A 17,440-nucleotide genomic window follows, 5' to 3' on the forward strand; every position below is an offset into this window, starting at 1 on the left:
GATTGGTGTAATGATTAAAGGAGAAGAAAACTTTTAAAAAAGACACTATGGGCTGAAAAGAGCACATTTTATTCTATCTGGTGGTGCCTGCTGCATAATTTTACGATTTGTCCTCGCCATACACATAAAGCCTGTAAATGGTAAAGCTGGCATAAATCGCTGAGTTCATCGTGTACTCCATCTTTAACACCCTGTAATTTATGCTGGGGGTGTGTTGCCTCTCAACCCATGAGAGTCTTTAAAACTGCTGGCTTGTTCGTGTAAACTAGGAACCCACATCCAACATTCTAGTTTCCCGATCGTCAAGCGGAAAACGAACTGTACTGTTCGCTACCTTCTGGGAAGAAGAGTTCAACCGGAAATGTACAAACTGCATTTTGTTGGTTTCCCACGGCAATTCTCCTCTTAACACAGAAGACTTCAGGACCAGTTCTTAGGCAAAATGGAGTCGCCCACAATGTATTTTGGCGCTGACTTTATTTATAATTTATCAACTTGAGGTACATATTATAATTTGTTTTGTGGCATGCACCTGTGAGGAAATGCATACTCTTTTCTATGGTATTTGATTGATATTTAAATTTTCTTCTCCTTTAAAACAGAAAAATAACGCTCAAATCCCAAATATCACATCATGATGTTGGCAATCATTGATGTCCACCTCAATAAAAAGGCTCAACACACTTCAAAATCCTGTCACATTTATGTTCAGAATTATTTAACTTGTTTCACCTTTAGAGAAAAATCAAAATGTGATGAAGAGAAACCATTTCCCCTGTTCTTGTACCTGACACACTTCCCCACACATGAAGCGCAGACAATAAAAGACACACATGAACGGGAGTGCTGAGTTTGATTCTACAAGATCTGTTGTAAGCAGAAAGGTGTTTTCAGGTATGTTTAAAAGGTAGGATGTACTTCTACTGGATAAAGGTGTGTTTCAGAGCCAAAAGTAATATTATATGAACAATATTTGCCTCTAAAAATGCACTTTTTCACACAAACTTTTGGGGCAGATACAGTACTGAATTTCGCCTCAAGTTTAACATTTTTCTTGATTCTGACTGATTCATCCACCTTATAAGAACCACTTAAGAGATTTTTGTGATGTTTGATTACTTTCTTCTCATGAAAACTTGAGTGCTGGCATAAAAAGTGTCATATTCTGGCTTTAAGTGTACTTCTCAAGGTTCACTTTTACATACCAAACGTTAGGTGAAATACAGCATATGGTGTCAGTGGCAACATTGTCAGTTTTGTCTCGATCCTTAGCCAGACGTTACATGACATACTTACCCTCTCTTCTTGGATTTTTTTTTTTTTTTTTTTTTTTTTTTTTTTTTGATTGGTGTTTTGCGCCGTACTCAAGAATATTTCACTTATACGACGGCGGCCAGCATTATGGTGGGTGGAAACCGGGCAGAGCCCGGGGGAAACCCACGACCATCCGCAGGTTGCTGACAGACCTTCTCACGTACGGCCGGAGAGGAAGCCAGCATGAGCTGGACTTGAACTCACAGCGACCGCATTGGTGAGAGACTCCTGGGTCATTACGCTGCGCTAGCGCTTTAACCGACTGAGCCACGGAGGCCCCCTCTTCTTGGATGGCCTTCAGCTTGCTTCCTTAGCCAGACAGTACATGACATACTCACCCTCTCTTCCTGGATGGCTTTCAGCTTGCTTCCTTAGCCAGACAGTACATGACATACTTACCCTCTCTTCCTGGATGGCCTTCAGCTTGCTTCCTTAGCCAGACAGTACACGGCATACTTACCCTCTCTTCCTGGATGGCCTTCAGCTTGCTTCCTTAGCCAGACAGTACATGACATACTTACCCTCTCTTCCTGGATGGCCTTCAGCTTGCTTCCTTAGCCAGACAGTACATGACATACTTACCCTCTCTTCCTGGATGGCCTTCAGCTTGCTTCCTTAGCCAGACAGTACATGACATACTTACCCTCTCTTCCTGGATGGCCTTCAGCTTGCTTCCTTAGCCAGACAGTACACGGCATACTTACCCTCTCTTCCTGGATGGCCTTCAGTTTGCTTCCTTAGCCAGGCGGTACATGACATACCCTCTCTTCCTGGATGGCCTTCAGCTTGCTTCCTCAGCCAGACGGTACATGGCATACTTGCGCTCTCTTCCTGGATGGCCTTCAGCTTGCTTCCTTAGCCAGACAGTACATGACATACTTACCCTCTCTTCCTGGATGGCCTTCAGCTTGCTTCCTTAGCCAGACAGTACATGACATACTTACCCTCTCTTCCTGGATGGCCTTCAGCTTGCTTCCTTAGCCAGACAGTACATGACATACTTACCCTCTCTTCCTGGATGGCCTTCAGCTTGCTTCCTTAGCCAGACAGTACACAGCATACTTACCCTCTCTTCCTGGATGGCCTTCAGCTTGCTTCCTTAGCCAGACAGTACACGGCATACTTACCCTCTCTTCCTGGATGGCCTTCAGCTTGCTTCCTTAGCCAGACAGTACATGACATACTTACCCTCTCTTGCTGGATGGCCTTCAGCTTGCTTCCTTAGCCAGACAGTACATGACATACTTACCCTCTCTTCCTGGACGGCCTTCAGCTTGCTTCCTTAGCCAGACAGTACACGGCATACTTACCCTCTCTTCCTGGATGGCCTTCAGTTTGCTTCCTTAGCCAGACAGTACATGACATACCCTCTCTTCCTGGATGGCCTTCAGCTTGCTTCCTCAGCCAGACGGTACACGGCATACTTGCGCTCTCTTCCTGGATGGCCTTCAGCTTGCTTCCTTAGCCAGACAGTACATGACATACTTACCCTCTCTTCCTGGATGGCCTTCAGCTTGCTTCTTTAGCCAGACAGTACACGGCATACTTACCCTCTCTTCCTGGATGGCCTTCAGTTTGCTTCCTTAGCCAGACAGTACATGACATACTTACCCTCTCTTCCTGGATGGCCTTCAGCTTGCTTCCTTAGCCAGACAGTACATGACATACTTACCCTCTCTTCCTGGATGGCCTTCAGCTTGCTTCCTTAGCCAGACAGTACACGACGTACTCACCCTCTCTTCCTGGACGGCCTTCAGCTTGCTTCCTTAGCCAGACAGTACCTGGCATACTTACCCTCTCTTCCTGGATGGCCTTCAGCTTGCTTCCTTAGCCAGACAGTACATGGCATACTTACCCTCTCTTCCTGGATGGCCTTCAGCTTGCTTCCTTAGCCAGACAGTACACGACATACTTACCCTCTCTTCCTGGACGGCCTTCAGCTTCCTTCCTTAGCCAGACAGTACACGACATACTTACCCTCTCTTCCTGGATGGCCTTCAGCTTGCTTCCTTAGCCAGACAGTAAACGACATACTTACCCTCTCTTCCTGGACGGCCTTCAGCTTGCTTCCGTAGCCAGACGGTACACGGCATACTTACCCTCTCTTCCTGGACGGCCTTCAGCTTACTTCCTTAGCCAGACAGTACATGACATACTTACCCTCTCTTCCTGGATGGCCTTCAGCTTGCTTCTTTAGCCAGACAGTACATGACATACTTACCCTCTCTTCCTGGACGGCCTTCAGCTTGCTTCCGTAGCCAGACAGTACACGACATACTTACCCTCTCTTCCTGGATGGCCTTCAGCTTGCTTCCTTAGCCAGACAGTACATGGCATACTTACCCTCTCTTCCTGGATGGCCTTCAGCTTGCTTCCTTAGCCAGACAGTACATGGCATACCCTCTCTTCCTGGATGGCCTTCAGCTTGCTTCCTTAGCCAGACAGTACATGACATACTTACCCTCTCTTCCTGGATGGCCTTCAGCTTGCTTCCTTAGCCAGACAGTACATGACATACTTACCCTCTCTTCCTGGACGGCCTTCAGCTTGCTTCTTTAGCCAGACGGTACAGGACATACTTACCCTCTCTTCCTGGATGGCCTTCAGCTTGCTTCCTTAGCCAGACAGTACATGACATACTTACCCTCTCTTCCTGGATGGCCTTCAGCTTGCTTCCTTAGCCAGACAGTACATGACATACTTACCCTCTCTTCCTGGATGGCCTTCAGCTTGCTTCCTTAGCCAGACAGTACATGGCATACTTACCCTCTCTTCCTGGATGGCCTTCAGCTTGCTTCTTTAGCCAGACAGTACATGGCATACCCTCTCTTCCTGGATGGCCTTCAGCTTGCTTCCTTAGCCAGACGGTACAGGACATACTTACCCTCTCTTCCTGGATGGCCTTCAGCTTGCTTCCTTAGCCAGACGGTACACGGCATACTTACCCTCTCTTCCTGGACGGCCTTCAGCTTGCTTCCTTAGCCAGACAGTACATGACATACTTACCCTCTCTTCCTGGATGGCCTTCAGCTTGCTTCCTTAGCCAGACAGTACCATGACATACTTACCCTCTCTTCCTGGATGGCCTTCAGCTTGCTGTCTGTCAGCTCGTCCAGTTTGTGGAGTAGCTCTCGCTCTCGTCTGTACCAGTTGTCTTGTTCCTGAGGTTAATATGACGAAAACATACAAGATATCCTGGTAAGCTTAACTTTCCATATCATAAGGCCTTTGATGCCAACTTCACTCAACAACCTAATTCTATGTACACAATTACCTCCCCTTGGCACACTATGCATAGCCTTAGCTGCCAGGTTAAAGTAGGGCCAGACCAAAGCAGGATATCCTGCAGCATGTATGTGAGGCTACATGTATAGGTACAAAGGAGAATTCTCCTGGTATTTGGTTTTAACTGTTCTTGAGTACATAAAGGAAACAGTGGAAACAGTAGATCCGGTCCTTTTTTTGCAATAAAGAGCATAGACTTAAAGGGTGGGTCAAGCAGCAGTGCCTGACCCTATGGATACTTTAAACATATGAACTACAAAAGCCATTTATGGTCACAAACAGTATGATTTTCACCAGGAAATTAAGCTGGAAGTACTAAATGAGTGTTCCATAACAGAGCCAGGTCAAAAAATGCTATGTATTCAGGCATTCACCTTGTGAAGCTGCTCCTGAAGATTCTCAACTTTGACCTCAGCAAGGTCACGACCTTCCTTAGCTCGCTCCCATTCTGCGGTCATCCGCTGCGCCCGATCTCTTTCTGAGGACAGCTGATCAAACATGCTGGACATTTCACGGGACTGCTCTTCTAACTGGAAAAAAAAAATGAAACCATTCAGCTGCAAGTCAGGTCTTAAAAAGAGTCCATAATTCTACTTCAGTACACGTTTGTTGTTAAAAAGGTCCAAAAATTTCAAACAAAAACCTATTATTGATGTTACTCTTTGCTACTATGTACTTGGTCAAATGTATTCTGTCTTCACCAGTTTCAACACGAGTTATCTGCCTAGCTTGTTCACTTTGCTCTGAACAAAGGATTTCAAACAACGTTTCACTAACTTGTGCTACCTGGCCTCCAACGGAGAGTACAATGACAGAATTATAGTTACATGTACAACATACTTACAGCTCTGTACCTGATTTCAAGCATGTAGAGAGACAAGAAGCAGTCCTCTCATATGTAGCTAAGCCTTCCCCACTCCCCCACTCCAACTAACCCCTCAGTACTTTACCTGGGTGTTTAGTTTATCCATGGATATTGTGGCTGTTTCCCTTTCTTCTCTCAACTCCTCTACTAACCCTGCTAAATCGGACTCAAATTTCTTCAGTGCCTAGAAAAAATGAAATAATCATGTTACTCTATTCCAGCTGGTATAATCTATGGGAAGCTGATTAAAGGTAGTTTAAAACCCTGAGGTGAGGAAATTTTGTGGTGTAAAGAATTATGTGTATGTGATATTTTGGTTATGGCAAATATGCAATCTTGTTCCCCTGTAAACCATTACACTAAGGCCAGGTGCCATGATGATGGTGCCTTAGGATCCCAAAGCTATGCAAGGCTTAAATGGACCTTTGCAAACTATCCTTGCAAGTGGGTCAATCTGATATCCTATGCAAAGGTTACAAATGTTCAATCTTACATGCAGCACAAAAATTGTAGCACTAATTGAAAGTTTTCTTGATTACCACAAAGAGGTAAATTCAGTCCATAAATCTTGAAAAAAATAGTCACAGAGACATTTTGTACCAGAAAATGTAAGCATGGAGGCTTTCTAGAAAACATGTGTTTACTACAGAAAAAAAGTATGTAACAAGTAAATTTTTACACTGAAAGTCTATCAACTTAAATGAAATTATTCACAAAGGCAAAAAAACCCTAAATCCAATACAAAAAGTTCAACCTTCCATAAGTAGGCCATATTTATTTATTTATTTATTTGATTCATGTTTTATGCCATAATCAAGAATACTTCACTTATAAGATTGAGGTACATATTAGAATTTTTTTATGGCATGCGCGGAAATGCATATTCTTTTCAATGGTATTTGACTGATATTTAAATTTTCTTTTCCTTTAAACATGAGAGTGATAAATGTTTCAAAAAGAATTAAAAACAAAAAAACCTTCCATACATACATGAGATCCCATTATACAGGAGCTGAAAAAAAAGCTTAACCTTCCATCCATGTGTGAAACTCCATTGAACAGGAGAGGAAAAATAAGCTTAACCGGACAACACCACAGACACTTTTGCCCGTCACAATATCTCGCCTTACTTCGTACAGGCGAGCTAAAAAGGAACATATTTGTAATGACAGTGTAGAGTAACTTTTAATCTTTGATTTATTTTATTTATTTCATTGGTGTTTTACGCCGTACTCAAGATTATTTCACCTTTACAACTGCAGCCAGCATTATGGTGGGAGGAAACCAGACAGAGCCCAGGGGAAGCCCACAACCATTTGCAGGTTGCCGGCAGACCATCCCACCTGAATAGAAATTTGTTGTAATTTTAGAATAATAAAATGTCTTGTAATTAAGGCCAGGTCTGAGAGCTTTGTAATTAGCGGACAAAGACCGATATAATAGTCAATGATACTGCGTGAAAAGATTTTCAGATTGGATAAATGTATGTCATTTTCTTTTCTTTTTTACTTCTATCTTTCGGACAAGTTTAGCATTTCAGCAGAAGATGTTACTCTGAGATACAGTTTAAAGTCTACATATTTGTACAAAGTATCTTCAAACAACTGAGCATTCTTACTGCAGCTTGCTGCTGAAGAGAGGACTCCATCTGACTCTTCTCTGCCTTCAGCTTTTTGAGGAGTTCTTCTGAATCAGCCTCTTTCCTCTTCCAGCCATCCACCACCTGAGCAAATTGCTACAATAACAGCGACAACAGAGATCAATAGAGAGAACATAACACACCTGTATACTGTATTTCACCTAATGTTTTAGTATTTTTCAGGGACATGTAGCGCACTTTGCTTGATTCTGACCGAATCATCCACCTTATACGACAATTTATTTTCGTTTTCAATGCAGTCTGATTAATTTCTTGTCAGAAGAACTCAAGTGTTGCGTCAAAAGTATCACTGTAGGGCCTTTGTGTTCTTCTGAACCTGCATTTTTTACATTACCAAACTTCAGATGAAGTCCACTAGAACATTTCACTTAGAGGACGGCAGCCAGCGTTATGGTGAGAGGCAATCGGGCAGAACCCGCAGGGTTTTCATTTAGAATCGGAGAAGGAGGTCAGAGTTGAAAAGTAGGCGGCTGAATTGAAAGCAGTTAAGTGACAATTACTACTGACTTAAACAGTAAGAATATTCAAAGTAGGTGGCAACTGGGACGACAGTAGACAGTTGTCTGATGCCGGCTACTTGCCCTTTTGGAACACCATGAACCCGTGTGAAACCCACGACCATACGCATGTACACATATTTAAACAGCTCTTGTCACATTGTAGGTTAATGTCAAAATAATCTCTATACCTTGTGAATAGATTCAATTTTGCAGTCCAAGGCAGTGCTGGAGTTTTTGAGGGCTTTCAAAAAAATCTGACCATCTATTTGTGACAAATAATGAATAGGGAGTTCTTCAATTTTTATTGTATCGGGAATAATAAAATAATAGTAACAATAAAACAAGCTGGTTCAAGCATTGTACTCCTCTGTTCTTTTCTATAAGATGGCAATGTTTCTGTTCAGTGGTGATCGTAAAGCAAAGAGGTAGGTCACAAGCAAAGAGGTAGGTCACAAGCAAAGAGGTAGGTCACAAGCAATGAGGTAGGTCACAAGCAAGGAGATTGGTCACAAGCAAAGAGGTGGGTCACATGCAAAGAGGTAGGTCACCAGCAAAGCGGTAGGTCACAAGCATGAGGTAGGTCACAAGCAAAGAGGCAGGTCACAATTAAAGAGGTCGGTCACAAGCAAAGAGGTAGGTCACAAGCAAAGAGGTTGGTCACAAGCAAAGAGGGTGGTCACAAGCAAAGAGGGTGGTCACAAGCAATATGGGTCACAAGCAATGAGGTGGATCACAAGCAAAGAGGTGGATCACAAGCAAAGAGGTGGGTCACAAGCAATGAGGTAGGTCACAAGCAATGAGGTAGGTCACAAGCAATGAGGGAGGTCACAAGCAATGAGGGAGGTCATGAGAGAGGTCACCAGGAAAGACGTAGGTCACAGGCAAAGAGGTAGGTCACAAGCAAAGAGGTTGGTCACAAGCTATGGGGTAGGTCACAAGCTATGGGGTAGGTCACAAGCAAAGAGATGGGCCACAAGCAAAGAGATGGGTCACAAGCAAAGAGATGGGTCACAAGCAATGAGGTAGGTCACAAGCAAAGAGGTAGGTCACAAGCAATGAGGCATCACAGTAGACAATTATGCAGTTCACACAGATTGTGTGAGCGGTGAATGTCGAGCAATCACGCCAGTTATATACATACCTTATCCAACTGCTCTACCATTGAGTCCTTCTTATTGCTCTGTGCAACAACCACGGCAAGCTGCTGTTGTGCTTCCAATAGCTGGAAACCAAATACAGTAAAAGTTTCATGTTAAAACCCGTGAAAAAGCAAACATTTAACTCGACAGACATTCCACACATGCAACAAAGGAAATCATTTCATGTAACATTTTTCATATTCAACCACATGCAAAATACTGATGCTTTCTTTCATTTCTTGGGAACTTCAAAAAATTACAAATCTTCTGGGTTGTGATTTAGAACGTGCATAACAATACTGGAAACGGAAATTTTCGGAATATTCAAGTACTACACTAAAGGTAACATATACACACAACGCATTTCTGAAATGCTCCATGAAACAATGTTACCTGGAAAAGCATCTTTGCACTTTTAGTGTCATCTCCTTATATACCTGTTTATTTATTTATTTGATTGGTGTTTCATGTCATACTCAAGAATATTTCACTTATACGACCGCAGCCAACATCATGGTGAGAGGAAACCGGGCTGAGCCCAGGGGGAAACCCACAACCATCTGCAGGTTCCCATGTACGGCTGGAGAGGAAGCCAGCATAAGATGGACTTGAACTCAAAGTGACCACATTGGTGAGAGGCTCCTTATATACATACCTTTGAGTTCAACTGTTGTATATGGCTTTCACAATGCTGCAACAGACAAAATAAGACAGGCAAAGTATACAAACCATTTACTGTTAACGTTACCATTTCATAACCAAATTTGCAGACTTCATTTCTGAAATTCAGAAAGTTGCATCTTTAGAATATTGCTGTAAGATTTTTTTTTTTTTTTTTTGATTGGTGTTTTACGCCGTACTCAAGAATATTTCACTTATACGACGGCGGCCAGCATTATGGTGGGTGGAAACTTGAACTCACAGCGACCGCATTGGTGAGAGACTCCTGGGTCATTATGCTGAGCTAGCGCTTTAACCGACTGAGCCACGGAGGCCCCCTTGCTGTAAGAAGATACTTATTGATTTTTTATCACAAGGATTACAGGGTTCGCACAGAGAAATAGGAAAGAAATTCCAGCAGTTTTCCAGGATCAAAGTGCAATTTTCAAGGAAAGATTTTATATAATTTTTACAGATGTTGCGAGAGAAATTTTCAGCAAAAAATCGATTTGCATACTTCCAGCTGAAATTTTGCATAGCTCAAATAATAACCTTACCTATACCCAAAATACCAACCTTGTCTGTGCACCTGTTACAGTTTAAAAATCAGTAACAAAGTTCCTAAAATCTATTACCCTAATTCTTCTCAAATTTAGGACAAATATCAGTAGTGTTGAAAGTAGAATATTACATTTCTTTACCAGTAAAGATATGAGTATGTGGATCATTAGATGGTCTAAACATGTGAGAAAAAAGTAACTCACTATTCCTGCTACAATTACATGAATATTGGCCAAAATGAACAGACCAGGTGTCCCAAATTTTACAAGAAATATGGTAAGCGGGTCGCATTACAACTTTTTCAAATTTTAGAACCATATTTTATTACTTAAATATAAATACTTCACGTATGAGTGTTTTTGAGAGGTTAGCTGTACGAATTCAGTTTTTTCACGTTTTGATGAGAAAAAAAGATTGACATACACGACAAACATTTCCTCCCACCCAACACCAGAATTTTCAAGGAGTTTCCGCGAGTTTTTATTTTTCTCCAGGATTTTCAAGTCCTTGAATCAGACTTTCGTTTTTCCACGAATTCCACGAGTTTCAATGGCTGTGCGAACCCTGGATTAAGTAAATCACTTTATCTTCCTTTCATACACAACTACACGTATCACAAACATAGGGTTATCAGGCTACAACTGAATGTCCTTAAAAAGGGATGCCTGGACACCCTTTTTCACATTTCTGTTTACCCCCCTTGATCACACACATCAATGAGAAATACATAAAAATCTTTCTCTACATTTCTGTAAGAAGATACTGTACTGTGGGTCTACATTTTTAATAATAAGTGTTACTCGAGTTTGTACCTTTCTGCGATATCGCTCTTTCTCCAGTGTTTCCTTTAAGAACCGATTCTCTGCCACAAGCGTTGGATCTGATTGGTATCTGCCAGAGTTGTCTCCCCATATACGTTGTGAGGCATCATCGAGGCAGACAGGGTTGGACGGTTCTGAGTGACCACGTGTGCTGTGATCAGAAAATAGAAATCGGTCTTACTTCTACATGAAAGCCTCAGTCAGTAATTCAAAAGTCTCAGTTAGTGCAAATTTAAAAGTTCCAGTCAGTTCAAATTTAAAAGCCTCAGTCAGCCCAAATTCAAAAGCCTCGATTTTTATTTGCAGTATTCCAAGGCTAAAATTTAAGACTTTGTGAAATCGGCTTATCGTACCTTCTCATTAATTACAGACACCCACTTACTGAGACACACCGACAGTAAGCGGGTATATCAGAGGAGTTTCCCGTGAGGCACTCACTGCCATGAGAAAATATTGATCTCTGAAGAGTACGTATTGCTGTGAAACGCATTGGTAATTTGACAGAAAGTACATTAACAGTGTTCGCACAGAAAAGTTCAAGTGGTTAGAAAAGGCCTGATTTCACAGTTCCCGCACGAGAAATTTCATATGTAGATTTCATTTGGCAGTTGCAGGTCTGGGACATGCAAGACTCTGGAGTCATTGCCAGACACAACACCTAAACATATATGTTCTGTGTCATAATAAATGTCTAAAGTAAAGAGAAGAATTGCCACATTCTCCTATGCATTCATCTACTAATCACTATAAAGGTATGCTCAAAAGTTACAAATGATGCAGAATATGACATGGTATCAGTAAATGCGCTAACATGTCCCTTAACACCCATCCCTGGGAAACCTCACTCAGTTCAATCGAACTTCAATTAAACTGAAGCATCTTGACAAACTCTTCAGTTGAATGTTAGTGAGAGAAAATATGCAAAGCGTATGTGGGTATATGGATTGCAAAAATCAAGACTACATGTAGAACAACTGCTACAGGTACTGGCTTTAGAAATTTTACCAGATAACAAACTCACAACAAAAAGCTTGATTAAAACATTATGGAAATTCACGGCTCGTATGTATCCCACTGACAATATATTTTTTAAGCAGTTTTCCCAAATTACCGTCAGGTATATATATATTGGTGAATGAACGATTACCTACAGTGAAAAAACTTTTGAACCAGGTTTTATTTTTAATGTGGCAATAAAACCTTTAAGGTTATGTTTACGAGACTATATCTACTTTTGGCTGTCACCCCCAACTTTCAGCTAACCTGCACCACATGTTGTTGTGATAAACATGGACTCAAAAGTGAAAGAACTGGTGGTTATTCGCTAGTCACTTCACATACTCATCGAAGAGTCCACATGTTCATTGTGTCAAATGCAGGACTTGTAGGCAAACGGCAAGGATGCGGGCTGAAAAGCCTGTAATTACAAACATGTGCTTAGTCAATATTCGTGGAGTTAATTTTTTTTTTTTTTCTTCTACATCCTGACATTTATCGCAACACCAAGTCCATCTCTGCCTCTTACAACTGTTCACTGGCGCCAAAATTGAACCTTTAAAAACCCGGCAGTCTGTCTCGTCTCTCCCCATCTTGCCAAGCTGGTGAGGCTCACTGATCTGACTACCGGTAATCCCCTACCCCTCAACAGAGAGCGTATGACTTAAGACAACAGCCCTCGCAACGCATCGTGCAATAAATTTTCTGAAAATGCATCTGAAATTGATGAGAAGGTACGGGCATACACAACTGAAATTCAGTTGAAAATTCCTTCCACTAAAATGCATGAAAGATGTGATAACACCCACTAACATACAAAGAGCCTAGCAGTAAGAGAAGAGGCAACACAATGCTAAGCAGCAAATGGGCATAAATGGAAAATGTGTATTCATGAGATGTAACTCTCAAGCAGTCAAGAGGTTAATTAATTTCAAATAAGCATGAAAGTGTTGTGTTACAATGTTATAGCTATAAGACTACATCTTACTCAAACCACAAAGTGCTCCCCTGGCTTCTGGGAGAAAAATTTGAATCTGCTGCTCGAGGAACTTGACTTGAATGACCTTGACCCCCAAGAAGGTCACTAACACCATCTGCATTGCCATGTTCTACATTACCTGAAAGAAAGAACAGAAATTGTATTGCCAGCATGAGAAATATGTGAAACAGATACAAAAACACTTGTCTGACATTGGATAGTGTTAATATGAAGAATATATATTACACCGTTTTGTGCCGTCACAATACATAAATAGACATAACCTAATTCTTCCAACCTTTTCAACTGCAGAGAAATAATTTGCACAGTTTCATGAAGCTTACATTTTTAATGATGCAAACAAATGATATTTTAGCATCATTTTCATCATAATAGTTTGCACATATTCCTCTAAAAAAGTGCTTTAGTGACTGGAAAGGTTGAAGAGTTACGGAGTACATAATGATCTTCAGATAACCACTGCTTGTATTTTACTTCAAAACTCTAAGTGGATATTAATTTTATCTAATTTATCTGTAGTGCTGTCTAATGTAATTTATCTGTAGTGCTATCTAATGTAATTTATCTGTAGTGCTATCTAATGTAATTTATCTGTAGTGCTGTCTAGTGTAATTTATCTATAGTGTTGTCTAATGTAATTTATCTGTAGCGCTGTCTAATGTAATTTATATACAGTGCTATCTAAAGTAATTTATATGTAGTGCTGTCTAATGTAATTTATCTATAGTGTTGTCTAATGTAATTTATCTGTAGTGCTATCTAATGTAATTTAGATGTAGTGCTGTCTAATGTAATTTATCTGCAGTGCTATCTAATGTTTAACGTAATTTATCTGTAGTGCTATCTAATGTAATTTATCTGTAGTGCTATCTAATTTATCTGTAGTGCCATCTAATGTGTAATTTATCAGTAGTGCCATCTAATGTAATTTAACTGCAGTGCCATCTAATGTAATTTATCTGTAGTGCTATCTAATGTAATTTATCTATAGTGTTGTCTAATGTAATTTATCTGTAGTGCTATCTAATGTAATTTAGATGTAGTGCTGTCTAATGTAATTTATCTGCAGTGCTATCTAATGTTTAACGTAATTTATCTGTAGTGCTATCTAATGTAATTTATCTGTAGTGCTATCTAATTTATCTGTAGTGCCATCTAATGTGTAATTTATCAGTAGTGCCATCTAATGTAATTTAACTGCAGTGCCATCTAATGTAATTTATCTGTAGTGCTATCTAATGTAATTTATTTGTAGTGCTATCTTATGTAATTTATCTGTAGTGCTATCTAATGTAATTTATCTGTAGTGCTATCTAATGTAACTTATCTGTAGTGAGTGAGTGAGAGAGTGCTTGGGGTTTAAGGTCATACTTAACAATGACGACGAAGAAATCCTTAGACGCCTTACCGAAGGCAAGTAAGCGGCCCCACCTGAGCCATAATACTGATACAGGTCAACCAGTTGTTGCACTATCCCCTTCAAGCTGAATGCCAAGCAAGGAAGTCACACCTTCATCTTTTAAGGTCTCAAGTGTAACTTGACCCAAGACTGACCCTTGATCTACCGCTCCCGAAGCGGATGCTAATATATCTGCAGTGCTCTACCAACTGTGCTATCGGGGCCGGTATTTGTAGTGCCATCTAATATAATTTATCTGTAGGGCTATCTAATGTAATATATCTGCAGTGCTATCTGAAATAAGAATGTGACACTTACCTACTAAAGCCTGCCCTTGTTGAATGACCTTCTTCAGATGCCCAAGGACCTCATCCATATCCTTGCCTTCTGGATGGCTGAACATTGGTAGCTCTCCTGACATAGGAGGTGAAGAAGGTTGAGGCTGAAATCCAAAGATAAAATCAGAGATACTGGTTAATACACATATTATTATTGTCCCAGGTAGCACTGCAAGATATACAATTAAATATTAGGATTTTCAGTTGAACAACAGTTGGGAAATGAATTGTACTAAATAGCCAGAGTTCAGTTCAGTGATTGTTAATTTCAATAACTGCAGGAAATACAGTATACATGCTCAATAAATTTACTTTCAAAGGAAGCATTTATTTATTTATTTGGTGTTTTACGCCGTACTCCAAATATTTCACTTATATGACAGCCGCCAGCATTATGATGGGAGGAAACTGGGCAGAGCCTGGGGGAAACACATGCCCATCCACAGGTTGCTGGAAGACCTTCCCACGTGCGGCCAAAGATCTAAGGAAGTAAAGCACACAGCCAACATTTTGACAAAATTGATAACTACCGTGTATTTTATCTTACCGCAGATGTAAAATCCTGGTAAACTTGAGGTGTAAAGTGGGACTCATCGGGCACAAGTACTGAAAATTTGGACACTGCTGTGTCCTGAAACTCAAACCCTTTCAAATTTGATACAGCTGAATGGGAGGTAGTTGCCATGGATGCTTCAGAGTTGTTTCTGTCTGTTTGAGCCGATTGATTCTCGTTTCCATAAAACAACGCATTTCCAGCAAGTGGCACAGAAGTACCCGCTCTTAAATGCACCTGTTGAGAGTTACCTCCCTTGTCCTGTGCCCACCCAAGAAAACCAGAAGATCTGTCTTGACCTGATACCCTGCTACCAATGGGCTGCTGTGTTGCTTTACCCCCAAATGCTCCCTGAGAGATGGGCTGAGAGTGAGGAAACCCTGTGAAGTGTCCTTGCCATGGCTTTTGGTTGGTGGGGGTAACTCTGGTACCCGTACTGCTGAAGTCATTTTGTGCCATTCCCTGCACGTGGGAAGGGCGTGATATTTTGTAACTGGCCAGGCCATCATTTCTGTGGTTAGGCCCCATGCGCACAGGGTACATCTGCGGGGATCCTACCTCACTCTGACCAGACACTACCTCTGGTCTCTGGAAACCTTTCCCCTTGAAATCCTGTCGGGGAGGACGCCCAGCCATCATCTGAAAGCGATTCTGGATGGTATCCTCATGTTCAGCACCGTCAATGACCGGCGACCTTTCGCGCGAGCCCCTGTCTGAAGGTGATTCCTCACCCATTCTGCCAGCGTCCATCAGCCGACACTCCAGCTCCCTCTCCATTGCACTCTCCATGTAATGTTCAGGAAGAATTGGGCTGGCTTCCATCTCACCCACAGACAGAGCTACTGGGTGTTCAGGGGAGAGAGCTGTGCCAGATTTTGTGGCAGACTTTGGGTTAGGTGTAGAAGACTTTGACAAGCTGGCACCAGGAAGCCGTGAGTGGTTTCCTGTCCCCTCAAACTCATCAAAGTCAAGCATTTTGATTGGTGAAAACAACATGGGTTCTGCAGTCCCAGCCTCTGATTCAGGTCTGGAGTCACCTAGGCTGCGCCTCAACAACGGACTTGCTGCAGTGTTCTGCACAAGAGTTCCAGAACCGCTGCTCTGCAGCAGGTGCCCAGCAAACAGAGCATTAGTTGTTGAGTCTTCCTCTGTTCCAGTCTCCCCAGGAATGTCACGACCACAGTCCACGAATCCCTGCTCACTCTGAGCCAGGCCCTTTCCTGTGAGCTCCTCTTCCATAGTCCCAGCTATCCCACTTTATCGAAAGATTGCAAAATTACAGAATCCCAATGTTGAGGTCGTGGGGATAGCCATAGAATGGAGAGGGTAATTTTAAATCATGTGAGATACAAGATCTTCTAGGGAAGCAGAGCACACAACAGACCTCTGTCATGAAGCCATGTTCTCTGTAAACAAATAAAGTTAATTCATTAATTATTTACTTCATAATGACGAAGTATTACTGCTGGTGACATATCATGCTATGTTGCTGGCTGCTGAACCCTTTCAGCCACTCAGAACAAATGTACTGGAGACGAGAAGCTGTAAGCAGTCGACGAGGTGAGAGATAACATGGGAGGGTACAGGGAAATGAACAAAAACGGATGCTATTCAGGGAAATACGGCTGATAATAACAAGAAATTGTAGTATGCAAGACAAGAGAACAATGTACACAGCATATATAAATTGTGAATGTCAAGACAACCTGGTTTCAGACTTATTTAGCTGTACTATTTTAACTCAGATGTTATTTTAACAGCGTTTTCACTGCCCTTTGTGAGCAGGCAAACAAGTAAAATTGCAAATGTTCAGGTGTCTTCTGTCTCCCATATGCAAATGTCACAAATTATTTTTGATTTTGCAAGTCTCAAAGTCTCCAGTTAGTTCAATGTGGGCGGGGGGGTGGGGGGGGATCTAGTTTACCTTGCAAAAGCTGGGGAAGCTCAATGTTCCTTACGAAATCCTGGCATTTGCCATTTCTCTTCACAGCTAACTGTACTCTACAACTACAGACGATACTTGAAAGGTAATATACTTGTTCAATAATGCCAAACAACATGTATAGTCTATAATGCCGACTAGGTACAGTGTGCTGTCAACACTTCCTAAAGTTAGACTAGCATGACAGACACTCCAGCATAAACATCACAATGTGCTGAGCTTGCTTCCTCTCAGGTCTTAAGTGGTAAGGTCTGTCAGCAACCTGTGGATGGTTGTGGGTTTCCCTGGGCTCTGCTTGGTTTCCTCCCACCATAATGCTGGCCGCTGTCATATAAGTGAAATATTCTTGAGTACGGTGTAAAACACCAACCAAATAAATAAATAAATAAACAATGTGTTGACTGTGC

General features: G+C 41.7%; 1 protein-coding gene across 1 annotated transcript in view; it reads right to left on the reverse strand.

Annotated features, from left to right (window-relative positions):
• Positions 1-17,440, reverse strand: part of LOC135479287 (uncharacterized) — a 30,446-nt gene that overhangs the window by 12,475 nt on the left and 531 nt on the right. The window contains exons 2-11 of the mRNA XM_064759107.1: positions 15,086-16,497; positions 14,519-14,642; positions 12,790-12,919; positions 10,797-10,956; positions 9,419-9,454; positions 8,766-8,846; positions 7,083-7,199; positions 5,550-5,648; positions 4,974-5,129; positions 4,383-4,475 (exon numbers count right to left, since the gene is read on the reverse strand). Coding sequence (XP_064615177.1) covers positions 4,383-4,475; positions 4,974-5,129; positions 5,550-5,648; positions 7,083-7,199; positions 8,766-8,846; positions 9,419-9,454; positions 10,797-10,956; positions 12,790-12,919; positions 14,519-14,642; positions 15,086-16,330 — 2,241 coding nt within the window. The 5' untranslated portion in view covers positions 16,331-16,497. The remainder of the gene's footprint in view (positions 1-4,382; positions 4,476-4,973; positions 5,130-5,549; positions 5,649-7,082; positions 7,200-8,765; positions 8,847-9,418; positions 9,455-10,796; positions 10,957-12,789; positions 12,920-14,518; positions 14,643-15,085; positions 16,498-17,440) is intronic.

The sequence above is a fragment of the Liolophura sinensis genome, chromosome 12 (genome assembly GCF_032854445.1).
Source record: "Liolophura sinensis isolate JHLJ2023 chromosome 12, CUHK_Ljap_v2, whole genome shotgun sequence".
Taxonomy (NCBI): Eukaryota; Metazoa; Mollusca; class Polyplacophora; order Chitonida; family Chitonidae; genus Liolophura; species Liolophura sinensis.